The sequence below is a fragment of the Miniopterus schreibersii genome (assembly GCF_964146895.1).
Source record: "Miniopterus schreibersii genome assembly, chromosome: 16".
In the NCBI taxonomy this organism is placed as follows: Eukaryota; Metazoa; Chordata; class Mammalia; order Chiroptera; family Miniopteridae; genus Miniopterus; species Miniopterus schreibersii.
In genome coordinates, this window is record NC_138116.1 from 37,061,953 (window position 1) to 37,076,530 (window position 14,578).

Genomic DNA, 14,578 nt, shown 5'->3' on the forward strand with positions numbered 1-14,578 from the left:
GAGAGGTGCACCCAGCCCAGCTCTTACCGCAGGTTGCTGTACGCCCGAGCTACCTTCCCTGAAATGCGATCGGAGCCGAAGACCACAACGCGGAGTGTGGAGGCCTTGGGGTCTTCGTCCCCACTCAGGAAGGGGCGGCGGCGCTGGTGGCGGGAGGCGGGGGCCAGGAGCCAGCTGGGCAGCTGGGTGCTGAGCTTGGGCTGGGGCAGGGAGCGGGAGCGCTGGGCCCGGGCTGGGGGCAGCGCCGGGCTGCCCAGGGGGCTGCAGAGGCTCCCGGCCCGCCGCAGGGGCGGCACAGTGTCCGAGCTGCCCTCCAGGCCCCGAGAGTCCCTCCGCAGCACCAGCTGGCTGGTGCTCTTGAAGAGTTTATAGATCCTGTTAAACTTCTGCCCGGGCCTGCGGTGGCCCCGGCGCTCCTGGCTGCCGGGCCTCCTGGGCCACTCGGGGGAGCTCTCCTCGCTGTCCTCCACGTAGCCGCTGTCCACGCCGTCCGAGAGCCCCGAGACGAAGGAGGTCAGCAGCTGGCGGGAGAGGGTGGCCCCGGAGGCCTGGGACGAGGCGAGGGACAGGGCGGAGTCCCGGGAGGCCTCGGAGCTGGTGGAAAGCAGTGAGTCCCTCTTGGCACACTGCGCGTCCGTTTCCAAGTCCTCTTCCTCCCCCTCCTCCTCCTCTTCCTCCTCCTCATCGTCGTAGTCGTCCCCCAGGAGCCCCGGCTGCAGCAGCTCCTGTTCCTTGAGCAGGATCTCCTGCAGGACATCTGCACGGAAGCAAGGGAGGCACCTCTGGGCACCTGGCCTCGGAGACCCCTCTCACTCAGCTTTGGGAGGGTGGCAGGTCCAGGCAGAATGGACTCGGGGGGAAGAGGGCAGGGGGGCCACGGCCAGCCCAGGGCTCCAAGCGCCACCCTCTGCTCTGCCCAGGGCCTGCTCAGCTGGGAGAGCTGCTGGGGAGTGGGGGCTGCTGCACGGGCCGGGCAGTTTGGGGGGTGGGCACCACAAGGGCCGCCAGCCTGCCGCTTACCAAAGCTGTCCTGGTTCCAGCTGTAGGTGTAGCACCTGGCCACAGGGATGGGAATGGTGCGCAGCTTGCAGGGCTTGGCAGTATCTGTAAGAACAGGGTGGGCGGAGGGTGAGGCCTGGGAAGGAGCCTTGAGATTGGCCAGCCTAGTTCCTTCGCCTTAGAGAAGAGAGCAGAGTGGGAGAGGATGGGCCCCGGGCCACGAAGTTGGGGTGCCGGGCTCGCAGCCAGAGGGCCTTCTTTCAAGGGCACCGTGGGGGTGCCCTTTTAGAAGCTGTGTCACTGTGGCAAAGTCACATTTTACAGGGTCCAAGCAGGAAAACAGGGCACTATCTCTAGAGGTGTTGTGAGGATATTGTGCCCCTTTTCTTTGGTAACAGAGTTGTGGAGAGGAAATTCCCAGGCTCCTTGGGGTGAAGTGTGACCCTGTGACTAAAGTGAGCCAAGGTGACACATGTAGATGTCCCACGTGCAACTTCCATATTATCTTCAGTGTAAAAAGAAAGGCCTTTGCCCATGATGAGCACCCGCTTCTCCCCTTCCCACAAGCCCCCATATGATGGCAACCCAGCCTTAACCTGTAGGCAGGAGCCATGCACCAGGGATGGTGGAGCAAGGTGATGAGAAGCATGGGTCCCTGAGTGACCGTGTGGAGCAGAACCACAAGGCTGACCTGGACAGCTCACCGCGGGAGCCAGAGCAGATGATGGGGGAAGTGGGCCCCCCTACCCCAGGAGCCTCACCTAAGACATCAGGGAAGCCAGCTTTCTCTCCCACTGCCTTCAGCTTGGCCCTGAGCCACCTCCGGGCCTCGGCCGCATCCCCGATGCCAGATGCCAGCTCCTGTGCCTCTGCAGTCTCCGTGAAGATGTCCTCGAGCTCTGCCAGGGTCTTGGACTGAAATCCCAGGAGGAGAAAGGCTTGCTCCTTTACCATCGCCTGGCTGCCTGGCTCCACTTCCCAGGGTCTTACTGAGAGCAGCAGGGAGCAGTCCCCTTCCCAGCCTCATCACCCATCTCTACCCACAGACCAGGGAGCCAGGCCTGCCTCCAACCCCCTAGCTCAGGAAATGGTCATGAGAGGAAGGTTCAGAGCCAGAGCACTGCAGAGTTGGGAGGGACTTCAGAGGTCACCACTGCAGCCCAGAGAGGGAAAAGGGCTGTTCAGGGCCACACAGCTGACATGTCACAAGGTGAGGACCAGAAACCTGGTCTTCCAGCTTCAGTCTAAATCTCCTTCCTCTGAGGCTGTGCCCACCCACCCTGGTCAGGACCAGCACAACAGAAACCCTCTTGACAAGGCCAGCTCTCCAACCACTGCCTGCCATGCCCTTGGGGTGAGGGAGGCCAGTGTACCCTGGAGATTGCAGCACTAAGACGAGGCAGAGAGGAGACCCTGCCTCTCCAGAGAGGCATTCTGCTAGAAGGGGGCAGTGTTAAGCCCAGGCCCCAGACACATACCTGCAGCCTACTGTGCAGACCTGGGAGGTCACAGTGGGCCCCAAAGGTGGCCTGGAAGGCATGCAGGAGCAGGGTGATGTAGGCGCTATGCGGTGAGTGCCCGGGCGTGCTCAGCTTGTTGGCCACGGCGAGGAACTCTGCCTGCACCTCCACCGGGTTCAGCAGCAGTACGGTGCTGGGGATACAGAGGATGGCTGTGGGGATGGGGGCGCAGCCACTCACCTCGCACTGGGGCCGAGTCCCGCTGAGCCCAGGCGTCCTCTCAGCCCAGGCAGGGCCTGCGGCCCAGAGAGAGGTGGGGGCTCAACGGTCCTGGTTTCAAGAGGGAAGTTTATGGTCTACTTTTAAAAATATATATATATTTTTATTGATTTCAGAGAGAGGAAGGGGAGAGAGAGATAGAAACACCAATGGTGAGTCATTGATCGGCTGCCTCCTGCACGCCTCCTACTGGGGATTAAGCCCGAAACCCAGGCATGTGCCCTGACAGGGGAATTACACTGCGACCTCCTAGATCCCAGGTCGATGCTCAACCGCTGAGCCACGCCGGCTGAGCTATGGTCTACTTTTGAGTATTTTTCACCCAGTGTTTTCAAAGACCTTTTAAAAACTGTACTTAATTTTAAAAAATAAATTTTACCTTAATTTTTATATAAACATTTTTTTTCTACAGGACATCCAAATGGATATAAGATTACTCAAAAGAGGATTGTATTTTAGATGAGGTGACTTGAAGCCAGGTGATCATTTTGGGGAGGGGGAAGCAGGCACACATATGCTGTGGTTTAGAGGGGCTGCAATTCCAGCCCATGCACCCCTGCTCCTCAAGCTGAGGGTGTGGTGTGGGGTGGCGTCTGCCAGGAGGAAGGGAGGCCATGTCAGGGCTGCATCTCAGTCCTCCACCCCCAGGGAACCCTTTTCTAACGTGCCCAAGCCATCACACAGGCCAGCGTTGGGCTGGGGAGGAGTGTGCGCCCAGCCACCTCCGCCTCTCCTCCTGCTCCACCCTGGGCTCCTCCTTGGTGCCAGTGCTGACATTTGTTCATTATGAAAATTTCAAGCATACACAAATGTTAAGAGAATCACGAACTCTGGGGGTGTCGATCACTAGTTAACGGTTAACAACACAGGACTGTTCTCACTTCGCCCACGTGGACCCTCATCTCTGCATTTTCTCGAAGTGTACTAGAGCCATCGTGGTGTTATTAGACCTGTAAATGCCTTAGTGTGCATCGCACACATTAAATGCCTTAGTGTGCATCTCATGCTCTCAAATCTGTGCTGTGTTTACACTCAGCAGAAAGCAGCACCAGGCAGGTGGCCTTCTCTCCAGTCTCTGCAGACATCTGTCCTCGAGCGGGGCCCTGGGCTCAGGACCAGGCTCTGTCAGAGGCATCATCATTTGGGGAGAGATTATTTTTTACTTCTCTATTTGTAAGAAAAAGGAGGCAGGCTCACACAAGCAGCCCCTAAATGAGCCCCTCCCCTTTCCTGAGGGCTTGATCATTCCTTCCAGGGACGTGCGCTGAGCCCCACTGTGTGCAGGACGGGCCCAGCCACGCCTGTGCCTTGCCACCTGCACGATGCCTTGCTATCATTCCCATCTTACAGAAAACAGAAGCGAGGCCATCTCTCAGCCTGAGACCTTCTACTAACCTCTCTGCACCTCAGCTCCCTGACCTTAGAAATACCTTTTCCATAAGGTTAACATGAGGATTGGAGGAAGCAGCGATGCTGCCCGAAGCTCAGTAAGTGCCGGGCAGACGATGGTGAACATTCACCAGCCACCTGCCTCAGCTCCAGGAGGTAGCTTATTTACTTACTAAACTAGCATTTACTAAACACTTCTATGCCTTTCTGTCTCTCTTGAAACCTACCACTGGCTTTTTTGTTGCCGAGAAGGGCCTCAACAAATGTTTGCTCAGCGGGGTGAATGCGCAGTGACCCCCTGGGGCTGAGGATGGGGCGGGACTGGGGTGACTACAATTGCTGCTGGTGGAGGCTCGAGTGTCTGGGCTCCCAGGTGTCTAAATGAGGCCGCACCCACCCCTGGAGACCTGCTGGAGGGCCCTCAGAATGGAGGCTTCTTTTCTAGTGTTTGTCAAACTGCGGGCTGGGACCCGTGAGCAGGCAATGAAATCACTTTGGGGAGTCACAACCAGAACTGCCTTTTAAATGAAATGAACTAGAATGGGACAGAGCCCATCCTATGAGGTAAGGGTAAGTTTCGTTTCATGAAACTGGTTTCAGCTGTGTGTGTGTGTGTGTGTGTGTGTGTGTGTGTGTATGTGTGCACGTGCACATGCCAGGCTGTTGTATAAAATTAATTTTTTATTGTATATTCTGGTAAAAAACAGTTTGGAAAATGCTGTTTTAGTAAGAGGCAGAAAGACACGTGGAAAGAGCATGGGATTTTGACTAAGACTGAGGTTCAAATCCTGGCTTGGACGCTTACTAGCTGTGTGACCTTGGGGAAGTTATTTGGCCTCTCTGACCTCCAGTTTCCTCATCTGAAAAGTGGGGTAAAGTGAGGTAATGTCTGCCCAGCACCTGGCATGATCAATGCAGCTGATTCTTAACCTTTTTATTTTTTAAGTCTCAGACCTGTTTCGGAATCTGATGAGGGACCCTCAGCCAGTGGCTCTGTGCACAAAACATCACCAGCAATTCAAGGGTTCCCGGTCTAAGCCTGTCTGTGGGTGGCCTGGGTGGGAGGGGTGCAGTGAGAGGGAACACAGGATGCAGGGGTGGGGTGGTGTAGAAATGGTGTAACAGTGGGGGTGCAGTCCCATCCCTATCCTCACCCCACACGGTTTCTCCCTCCCCAAGAGCACTCACACAGTGGAGCTGCGGTGATTCCGAATGGGCAGGCCCTGCTCAGCCCTCACCAGTCGCTGGTAGGAGATTCCTGTGGCCGAGGGGGGAAAGAAAAGAATAGAGTTCCTGGGTTTACCTGTTCCTTCAGCACCCCTGGCCTGTGGTGCAGTGAGCAGGCTCGGACGGTGAGGCTGGAGTTCCTGGGTGAGGTCAGGACAAGGGGCCCTTTTCTTTTACTCTGTAATGTTTTTAATGGGGAACCCACACCCCATGGACTCACGGCTTCAGCTCCCCTTCTACCTCTAGTGACGGCCGAGCTGGCCACACAGCTGGGAGGGGGCAGCAGCCGGTAAGATCACTCTCCCTCCACATCAGGCTTCCTCCCAAATGCGCACCATCGACCATCTGCTTCCGAGCCCACTGCCCTCCTGAAGCTGCCCCCCTGAAGTCACAGAGCCCAGTGCCTCAACCTCATCAGCATTCCCCTTGAGTTGCCTTTTTTTGAGTCTTTGATCCTGCTGAGCACTTTCGCCTTGAAACTCGCTCTCCATCAGTCTCCACGACAAGGAACATTCTGTCACATCTTCTATTTCTCTACTTGCTTATACCTTAGGCACCTTAATGGTCTCACGTGGGGATCGCGGCGCAGTTGGAGCTGGGAGCTGCTTCCTATCAGCTATGCCGACTCCGTGTAACCTTGTTGTAGGCCTGATTTTGCTGTTGGGGGACTTTCAGGAGGACATCTGTGACCCTTGGCACACCCTCAGCCAGAGGGAGTTACTTCCAGAGCTGAGTATCCTAGATACCAACCGTTCCCAAGTGAAGCACAGAGAGTCAGATGAAACTTCCCCTCCTCGAGCCCCACAAAGACATTTAAAAAAAAAATCTGGTAGAAGGCAATCCAGGGTTGTCACAGTGGTCCCACAAACATTCCGGGCCAGGTTTCTCCCATCTTTCTTCTCCAGCATCCTTGGTGGGAGACATGGTCCTCAAGGTTGTTTCATTGTCTAAGACGGCTGCTGGAGTGCCGGCCATCATGTCCTCATTCCAGTTAAAAGATGGGGGGAAGTGAGGGGGGTGCAAAAAGTTTAAGCCACTGTTACTGTAGGCTTTCATTTATAGGCTCCATCCTAGCTAATTACACCTGTGATCTCCGGAACATCTGCCCTCCACTCCTTCCCCCAAGTCTCTCCCTATAATATCGTGATATAAGAAGAAATATATATTTGTATTTATTTGTATATATAAATATTCATCCCCAGTTCCTGAGACAGTACTCCTAAAATCTTTTAATTTCCTGAGTGTGGGGTGAGAGGAGCATCTTTTACTATTTATAACAAGCCCCTTTAACTGGACCTGAGTTTATGCTAATGAGGTGACTCTTGGTGGGTCCCTAGACAGCTTCCAGCTGGGAGCTGGTTGCCCTATGGAACCAATGATGTGATTGATTAGAGGGTTAGAACTTTCAGCCCTCCCCCAGCAACCTTCAGGATGTGGAAAGGGGCTGGAGACTGAGTTAATCATCAATAGCCAGAAGGGTGGTGCACCCCAACTCCACAGGGACAGAAGCTCCTACACTCAGGACCCTTCCAGACCTCACCCTATGTGTATCTTCATCTGTATCCTTTATAATAAACTAGTAAATGTAAGTAAAGTGCTTTCCTGAGTTCTTCAAGCTGCTTTAGCAAATTAATGGCCCTGAGGAGGGAGTTATGGGAACCCCTGATTTGTAGCTGGTTGGTCAAAAGTAAGAGACACCTGGGCTTGTGACTGGGCAGTCTTGTGGGACTGAGCCCTTAACCTGTGGGGTCTGCACTGACTCCACGTAGTCAGTGTCAGAACTGAAATGAATCACTGCACACTCAGCTGGTGTCTGGAGAGTTGAAGAATTGGTTGGTGTGGTGGGGAAACTCCCATGCATCTGGTGTCAAGAGTGTTCTGTGAGTAAAAACAGCACAGACCCTCTCCTACTAGGCAGTGTTGGTTGACTTTCCCTTAAGGGGTCTAAATCTTTCATCCCATAATCAGAGACAAAAAGTAGGAGATGCAAATGTTTATGATCAGTAATGTCCCAAGAGAAACTTATTGCCACTGAAGATATTCACAGTCCACCTGCCACCAGTTGATAGGCAGAACTGACCTCACCCATGTTTGTTCCTGATTGACAGGAGGTCCAAGGGTGGGAAGGCACTAAGTGAAAGGAAAGGGGCAGGAGAAATTGCCCAAGGGCAGAAAGTGCTTGGGATCCAGGATGGCCCAGGGTCTTTCAGTCATGCAGTCACCTGCCTAGGTCTTTAGGTAGAAACAAAGCATTATGCAATGTGAGAATGTAGTTTTTTGACTCAAGCAGACATGGGTTCAAGTGGTAGAGCTCTTGGTAGCTATGTGACCAAGGCAAGCTACTTAATTGTCTAGCCTTCAGTTTCATCATCTGAAAGATGGAAATACTAGTAACTGTCCAGGGCTCTGTCTGAGGATAGATGGGACTGACTCTCAGTATTTAATGCACCATAAGCACACAGGTAACTCAGCCAGTGCCACCACCACCACCACCACCACCACCACCATCATCATCGTCATCAACAACAACAATTACAGTCTTGCTTTTAACAAGGAGACCTGTCTCAGGTCATCAACTAATAAGTGACAAAGCATAGGTCTTTGACATACCAAGGCCCATGTTTCTTCTCTTACACTTGACTTTACAGCTTGGGCAAGAACCACCAAGCTCCTCTGAGTTGTGGTTGTTTCATGTAGAAAATGGGGACAATGTCATTTTTCCATTTAATTTCATCAGGCTATGGTCTGGGTGGCATGCAATCATTGAGGCTGGTGCACTTCGAGTGACTCACACATATGATGTCCACTGCCACCCCTCAGAATTATAGATAAATTCTTTGCAGTCAAGTATTGTGGTCACACAGCCATGCGGTCATGAAGTAAATATTCAACAAACATGTGGGCTTAACCTAAGAGGGCTGTGGTGGGCAGGACCTGGTGGCACTGACGTGAGGTTTCCTGCCACCCCCAGAGTGGAGGCCGTAGACACCCTATTGGGGGTGGAGTCAGGAAGAAGGGGGAGGCCCGAAGGCTTCATAACCTGCCCGCTTCCTCTGCTACCCAACCACATCAAAGTGGAGTAAACTGTTTCATTCATCTCCATGGCAACTGGCTCCCCAAGGCTCCTTGGGTGGAGGGCCAGCTCTTCAGGTTCCTTGTCATCTTCTCCCTATGATCTTGCCAGGACCTCTCTCTCTTAAGCTAACACACCCCAAACCCTATTGCCCAAGCAATGTGCAACCAATATAGGTCAGCATTTATCCTCACAAACTGCTCTTTCATGGAGATCTTTTTATACTGTGATTTTATAGATGAGGAAACTGAGGCTCCTATAAATAAAATGTCTTGCCAGCAGCCCCACAGCTCCAGAATTTGAAACCACAGGTCTGACACCTAGTACTGGTAACCGATAAGTGATGGGCCTCAGCCTCTCCTCCCGAGCTCACTCGCCGGCCTCCACTCCAGCCCCTCCCTGCCTCCTCCCATCGCCACCCTCAGCGGGGCTTCCTAGGGGTGGGGCACCCGGCAATAACTCACAAACAGAACCACAGGCCTCTAAAAATCACACTAAAGCATTTTCTGACAAGTCCACCCAAGGCTCCTGCAGATGAGGGTGGTTTTGTTTAACTTACTACTTGCTGTTGATGAGGGCCCCGGTTCTGTGAAATCAGAGGTTAACTGGAGGACGTGAGATGAGTGTGTTCTGTTCCACACAAAAGATCCCCTCAAGGGTTACGGTCTTATTCTCCTCCGTGGTATTAACTAATTTTATATCTAATTTCGCAGCCTTGTTCTAGGTTATACGAGAACCTTGCTTCAGCTCCTTACACCCTCCTCTACACCAGCTCTGTCATCTTGCTGGTTCCCTCCGTAACAAGAGGAACACATCTGTGACATGGGCTCGCTACGCGCTTGAATGAGAGTTCGTTTTTTTCATTGTTTGGGGACAACTCTGTGACATGAGAAAGAGATGGTTTCCTGTTTCAGTTCTGCTTTCCCTGGAAGAGAAGTTCTTAGCACCGGCAGCCCGGCCCGAGGATCCCTCTCCACCCGTCTGCCTTCTCCTAGGTCAACAGCATACCTGAGGCCTCACGGGGTCCCCCGGGCCAATGTCCAGGGGCAGGCCCTCAGCAGTGAGAGGCAAGAGCTCCAAGGGTCCTCCCTGCTTTGAGGCGCTGCTCTGCCTGGCCCTGGCCCCCAGGCTTAGAACCCCGTGTTTCAGCGTCTGGGCCTCGCCACAGCCCGCCCCTCGGCTCCACATCTGCTCGCCGGGCGGCCCCGGGGCACAGCTCCTGCTCAGCTGTCCCCAGAACACCTCCAGGCGCAGCGTGCATGCAGAGGGGAGCCAGCTGGTTCCTTGAAATTGGGAAGCGGTCTCCGCACACGCAGGTGACAGCCCTCCCCCAGCCCAGCATCTCCTTCAGCCATTTCAAAGTAAGAAAGAGCAGTTTAAATTTCTGGCATAGACTGAAGGCCCTGCCGAGGCATCTGCAATGAAATCTTTTCTGTCTAAATTATAAACAGAAAGAAAACTCTGCATTCTTGTTAAAGGAATTCTGGTCACCAGCAAGAAGCCCAGAAGTGATCTAGATCTACTTGTTTCGGGGGGCAGGGGGAAGGATGGGAATGGAAGAGATTAACCTCAACTCGTCTGTTCATTCAGGCCTCGGGAAGTTAGGTTGACAGTTTCTCGATTCATCATGTGCCCAAGCACCTTTCCCACTGCCTTCTCCTCGGGGTCTTCCTGATTTCTTAACTCTTCCACCCATGTCTCTCCCATAAGGTGAGGCCCATGTCAGAGGTAGACTTGGGTGACGGCCAGCCTCAGCCTGTGACTGCTCTGCTCTCTTGTAACAACACACAGCTGACTGGCTGGGGGCAGACAGGTCTGATGACTGGCTGGGGAAGGGAGTCTGAACCCCTCAAAGGACTCTGCAGACAGAGCGCCACTCCTGAGCTTCCTGGGGTTCACGGATTGTTGGGGAATAGGACTTGGTACTTCTGTGTGTGTTTAATGTGCACAGCGAGAATTAAACACTGTCAGTACGAAATAGGGCTTTTAAATCTTTTAAATATAGATTTAAAAGAAAAAAATGGGATTACAACATACACAGTATTTGGGGGCCTGCTTTTTGAAAACTCAAGTTACTCAACATCTTTTGAACTTGGTCATTGTATTTCTATATCATTTTTAATGATGAACTAGCATTCCACAAAACGGCATGCTACTCAACCACGTTCAATATTTAGGTTTTGGGGAATTGGTAGATTATTATAAAGAACGCATCAGTGAACATCCTTGTGGGAGAATCTTTGCATATCCATGATTGTTCAAATTTCTAGGAACGGAAATGCTGGGTGAAAGGATATTCTCTTTAATGTTTTAGAGAACACAGCCCCCTTTTCCAGACCAATACTGGTATTTAAAAAAAAAAATTGCCAATTTGTTAGTGGGAAAATGGTGTTTCACTGTTAAGTTTTGCATTTTTTTTATTACTAGTGAGGGCGAATGTTTTTTGGGGAGGTGTTCCTTTTTTCCCCATGACTCATTTGTACCACTTTGTTACATAATACATTTTTTTACTATTTCATTTGTTTCTACCTATTTTATTTTGTGTCAATATTTATGTATTCTTTTACCAATAGTGTATGATTTTAATAGCTATATATAGCCTTAGAGTACCTTCAAAGACCTAGTAAGGAAATAGCCATCCTCACTCTTTAAGAATACATAAATATATAATAAATGCATAGATAAATGCTATTGTAGAGAACTTCTTTCAGATAGACTTTATCTAGTTTGTTGAACTTTAAAAGATGTTGACATTTTGATCATGGTAACATATATTTCTATAACACCTGATATTACTACAATATTGACTCAGTCTAGCAACATGTCTTTTAAATTATTTATCCTTCAGTTAAATTTGTTTTCTCTATGTAGGTTAGTTGCATTTATTTTATATTTGTAGTTGCTATTAAAAATTGTGGGTTTTTTTTTTCATATGTCTTCTTACTGGTTAATATCATTATATGGCAAAGCTCTTAGCTTCCTGTTTACTAGTCTGACAGTTCTTCCAGTGATCCTGTCAGTCTTGATAAATAAGCAATTGTTTGATTTCTATCTATTAAAATTTTACCTTCTCTGGAAGAGGAAATATTGTTCTTTTTTTTGCATAAGCAAAATACTTATAAGTATGAAAAGATCACTGACTTCAATGGAAATGCCCCTACTATTTCACTGTGGATTGCTACCTTGTTAAGAACACTTCCGTATATTAATAGTTTTCGTATATTAGAGGGGTTTTAAATATCAGAAATGAATGTTGAATTTTATCAGATGTTTTAGAGGCACCTATTCAGGTGCCTTTAAAGTCACCTATTCAGGTGACTTTATTCCTTTGAGCTACTGATGTGATGAGCTACTCTAATATCAGGCCACCTCTCAGTAAACCATACTTATGTTTCCTCTTGTTCAACAATAGTTTTCTTCGACCTCATTTTCATGTGTTTTATACCATCTGCAATTTCCCAAGAATTCCTACTTTTCAGGTGCCACATATGAAAATGTCGACAGTACCAGGCCCTTGTCCACGCTCGTCACGGTGCCCATTAACCACCAGCCTGTCCATCCCTACCACCAGCCACCCCCCATGGCCAGAACTGGATCTACCCGCACATACATTTCCCTACTTGCTCCTGACGCAGAGAACAAACGAGGAGCTTGTGTCACTATGGTGGGGGCTTCGCTGTTTGACCTGGGCAGCCTCAGAGACCATTTGCAGAGCAGAGTAGAGGCACAGGCCACAGGGTGGGGTCTCCTTGCCCTGAACCCCTGCTCAGCTTCCCCTAAGAATTCTTCCTTTTTTTTTTTTCTTTTTATCTTTACCCAAGGACTTTTTCTGATTTGGGGGGGGGGCATTTATCGGTTGCCTCCTGTACACCCCTCTCCCTCTCCATTCCAGACACCACGCCAGGAATCAAACCTGCAACCTAGGCATGTGCTCTGACTGGTCATCGAACCCGAGACCTGCCGGTGTACCGGAAAACGCTCCTACCAACTGAGCCACGCTGGCCAGGGCGAGAATTCCTCCTCGAGTTCCTGCCCGCGTTCGCTTTCAGCCATCAGATGCTGGTGCACATACGGCACACACAGCACCACAAGGAGGAGACTCCAAGGCTTTGAAACGGGGCCATGGGCAGACATGAGCTGAAGGCTGAGAGGTGAGGGGATCGCAGCCAAATAACAGTTCCAGCAGAACCCCTGCTCCAGGGGCAAGCGACGCGTCACCTACCTGGGGCCTTGAGCTCAGCATCGATGAAGGTGAGCAGCTCCTGGCTGATGCTGCTGTAAGGGACGGGCCAGGTCAGGAACTGGTGGTAGGTTCTGGCTGCTTTCAGAAGGAGATCCGAGTCTGGCGGGAAGTGTGGTGTCTGGAATGGAGAGGGAGGGGCAAGCAGAGGAGTCTGGGTGAGAGAAAGGGCGCTGATATTCCAGAAGGGAGCCTGCTACTTTTCTGGAATGTTCCACAAAGGGCGCACACTTCCCGGGAGCAGTATGTCTAAGAACAAGGTCAGGAAGCCCTGGAAGGAACCCATCGGGAGGGGGTTACGGATAGGCAGGAGGGCGCCAAGGGATGTCTCTACGGGAAGGGCCTTGTTTTTACTAAACGCTACAGGACAGCACCTCCCTGAAAGGCTGGAGGTCACCTTAACCGGCGCCGTTGCTGCCTCGCACTTGGGGGGATGGCCTTCGGTGCCTGAACCGCATTGATCTTTCCTACAGGGAAGTGTTTGTTCTTCGGCGTGAACGGTCTCAATGTACATGGAATCATTTGATGCCCCTGCTCTGGCGAATAGGGGATGATTACCCTGGGTAAACTGCCCGCTGCGGTACAAGGTGCAGCGGACATAAAATCTCTTTAACAGGGTCTTCCCGCGGCCCGTGAGCAGGCTGCGACAGCCGTGCCCCCTGGCGCCCGGACACCCGGGCGCACAGCACCCGCACGGAGCCGCCGGAGGCCTCTCACGGTGGCTAAGCTGCAGCCACCGGAAGGCTGACAAGCACCTCGAGTGTCCCTGCTGGACAGTGTTCTCTCCGGTGCTTACCCTCGGAGCTGTGGGTGGCTCTGTCCCCTCCCCAGGCCCCCAGCCCAGCCCACCCTGGAACTTACGCAGAGGACAGTGGAGTAGAAGAGCAGGGCCAGGGGGGTGAGGAGGTCATAGGTGCCCTCCTTCTGGACCTGTGGAGGGGACAGGGGCGGAGGGTGAGGCCCATTCACGGGTGCGGAACACAGCAGCGCTTTCTTGTTCTTTCTCAAGTGGAAAATCAATGCAACCACAAGACAAAAATTTGGAAAATAGAAGCTGGAAAAAAAAAACACCCCACTCATAATGCCCCCTTCCAAACTCAACCGCAGCTAACGTCTCAAGATACCTCTCCTTACACCGGTTTTTTCTGTGTATTTTCCACTGCAAAGTTGTAATCCTAGTGTGTATATTTTTACTCTTAATGTCTTTTACATATAATATTATAAATGAATTTGTTTTGTTACATGACCTCTAAGACCACCTTTTGTTCCCCTCCTGGTTATACATTTATCTGTTATTTGTATGGGAAATGTTCTTTTCCAGTTTCTTGCTTGTCTTGTTGAAGTTTATGGACTTATTTTATGTATGTGAATTATGTGTTAATTTTTTCCTTTTTGGATTTTTGCTTTGTCATGCGAGGATCATGTGAATACTCTTATAGATTTTCTTCTTTTCTTTTGAAGCTTTACTTTCTTAAATTTAAGTCTTTAATACACCTACAATTCCATGTGCTGTATGGTATGAATTAGGATTCTCACTCTGTATTTTTCCAAATGTTTAATCAATTTCCTCAAAGCCATTTAATAAATATTATTGATGTAATTTTATTACATATTAAACTGTGTTAATATCCTTTGATAATGTCCATTATTTTTTTAGCTGCATAATATTCTTTCTGGTAGATATCTATAATTTATTAGTTTCATTTTAGACATTTGAGATTATTCCTTGCTATTTAATTACTTTGGCAATGAAAACCTTTGAGCAAACTTCTTTTTCTGTAATTTGTCTGATTTATCTAGGATAGAGTTCAAGAAATGACTCAACTGATCAAGATTATACACATATTTATGACCTTGGAAACATATTGCCAATTGCTTTCCAAAAGGATTTTGCCATTTGTAGTATCTTAT

General features: G+C 50.5%; 1 protein-coding gene across 2 annotated transcripts in view; it reads right to left on the minus strand.

Moving 5' to 3' along the window:
- Window positions 1–14,578, minus strand: part of PIK3R5 (phosphoinositide-3-kinase regulatory subunit 5) — a 66,466-nt gene that overhangs the window by 6,100 nt on the left and 45,788 nt on the right. For both annotated transcript variants that reach the window (XM_081162507.1, XM_081162506.1), the window contains exons 4-10: window positions 13,529–13,597; window positions 12,650–12,788; window positions 5,316–5,385; window positions 2,478–2,652; window positions 1,761–1,914; window positions 1,021–1,104; window positions 28–757 (exon numbers count right to left, since the gene is read on the minus strand). In XM_081162507.1, the coding sequence (XP_081018633.1) occupies window positions 28–757; window positions 1,021–1,104; window positions 1,761–1,914; window positions 2,478–2,652; window positions 5,316–5,385; window positions 12,650–12,788; window positions 13,529–13,597 (1,421 nt within the window). The remainder of the gene's footprint in view (window positions 1–27; window positions 758–1,020; window positions 1,105–1,760; window positions 1,915–2,477; window positions 2,653–5,315; window positions 5,386–12,649; window positions 12,789–13,528; window positions 13,598–14,578) is intronic.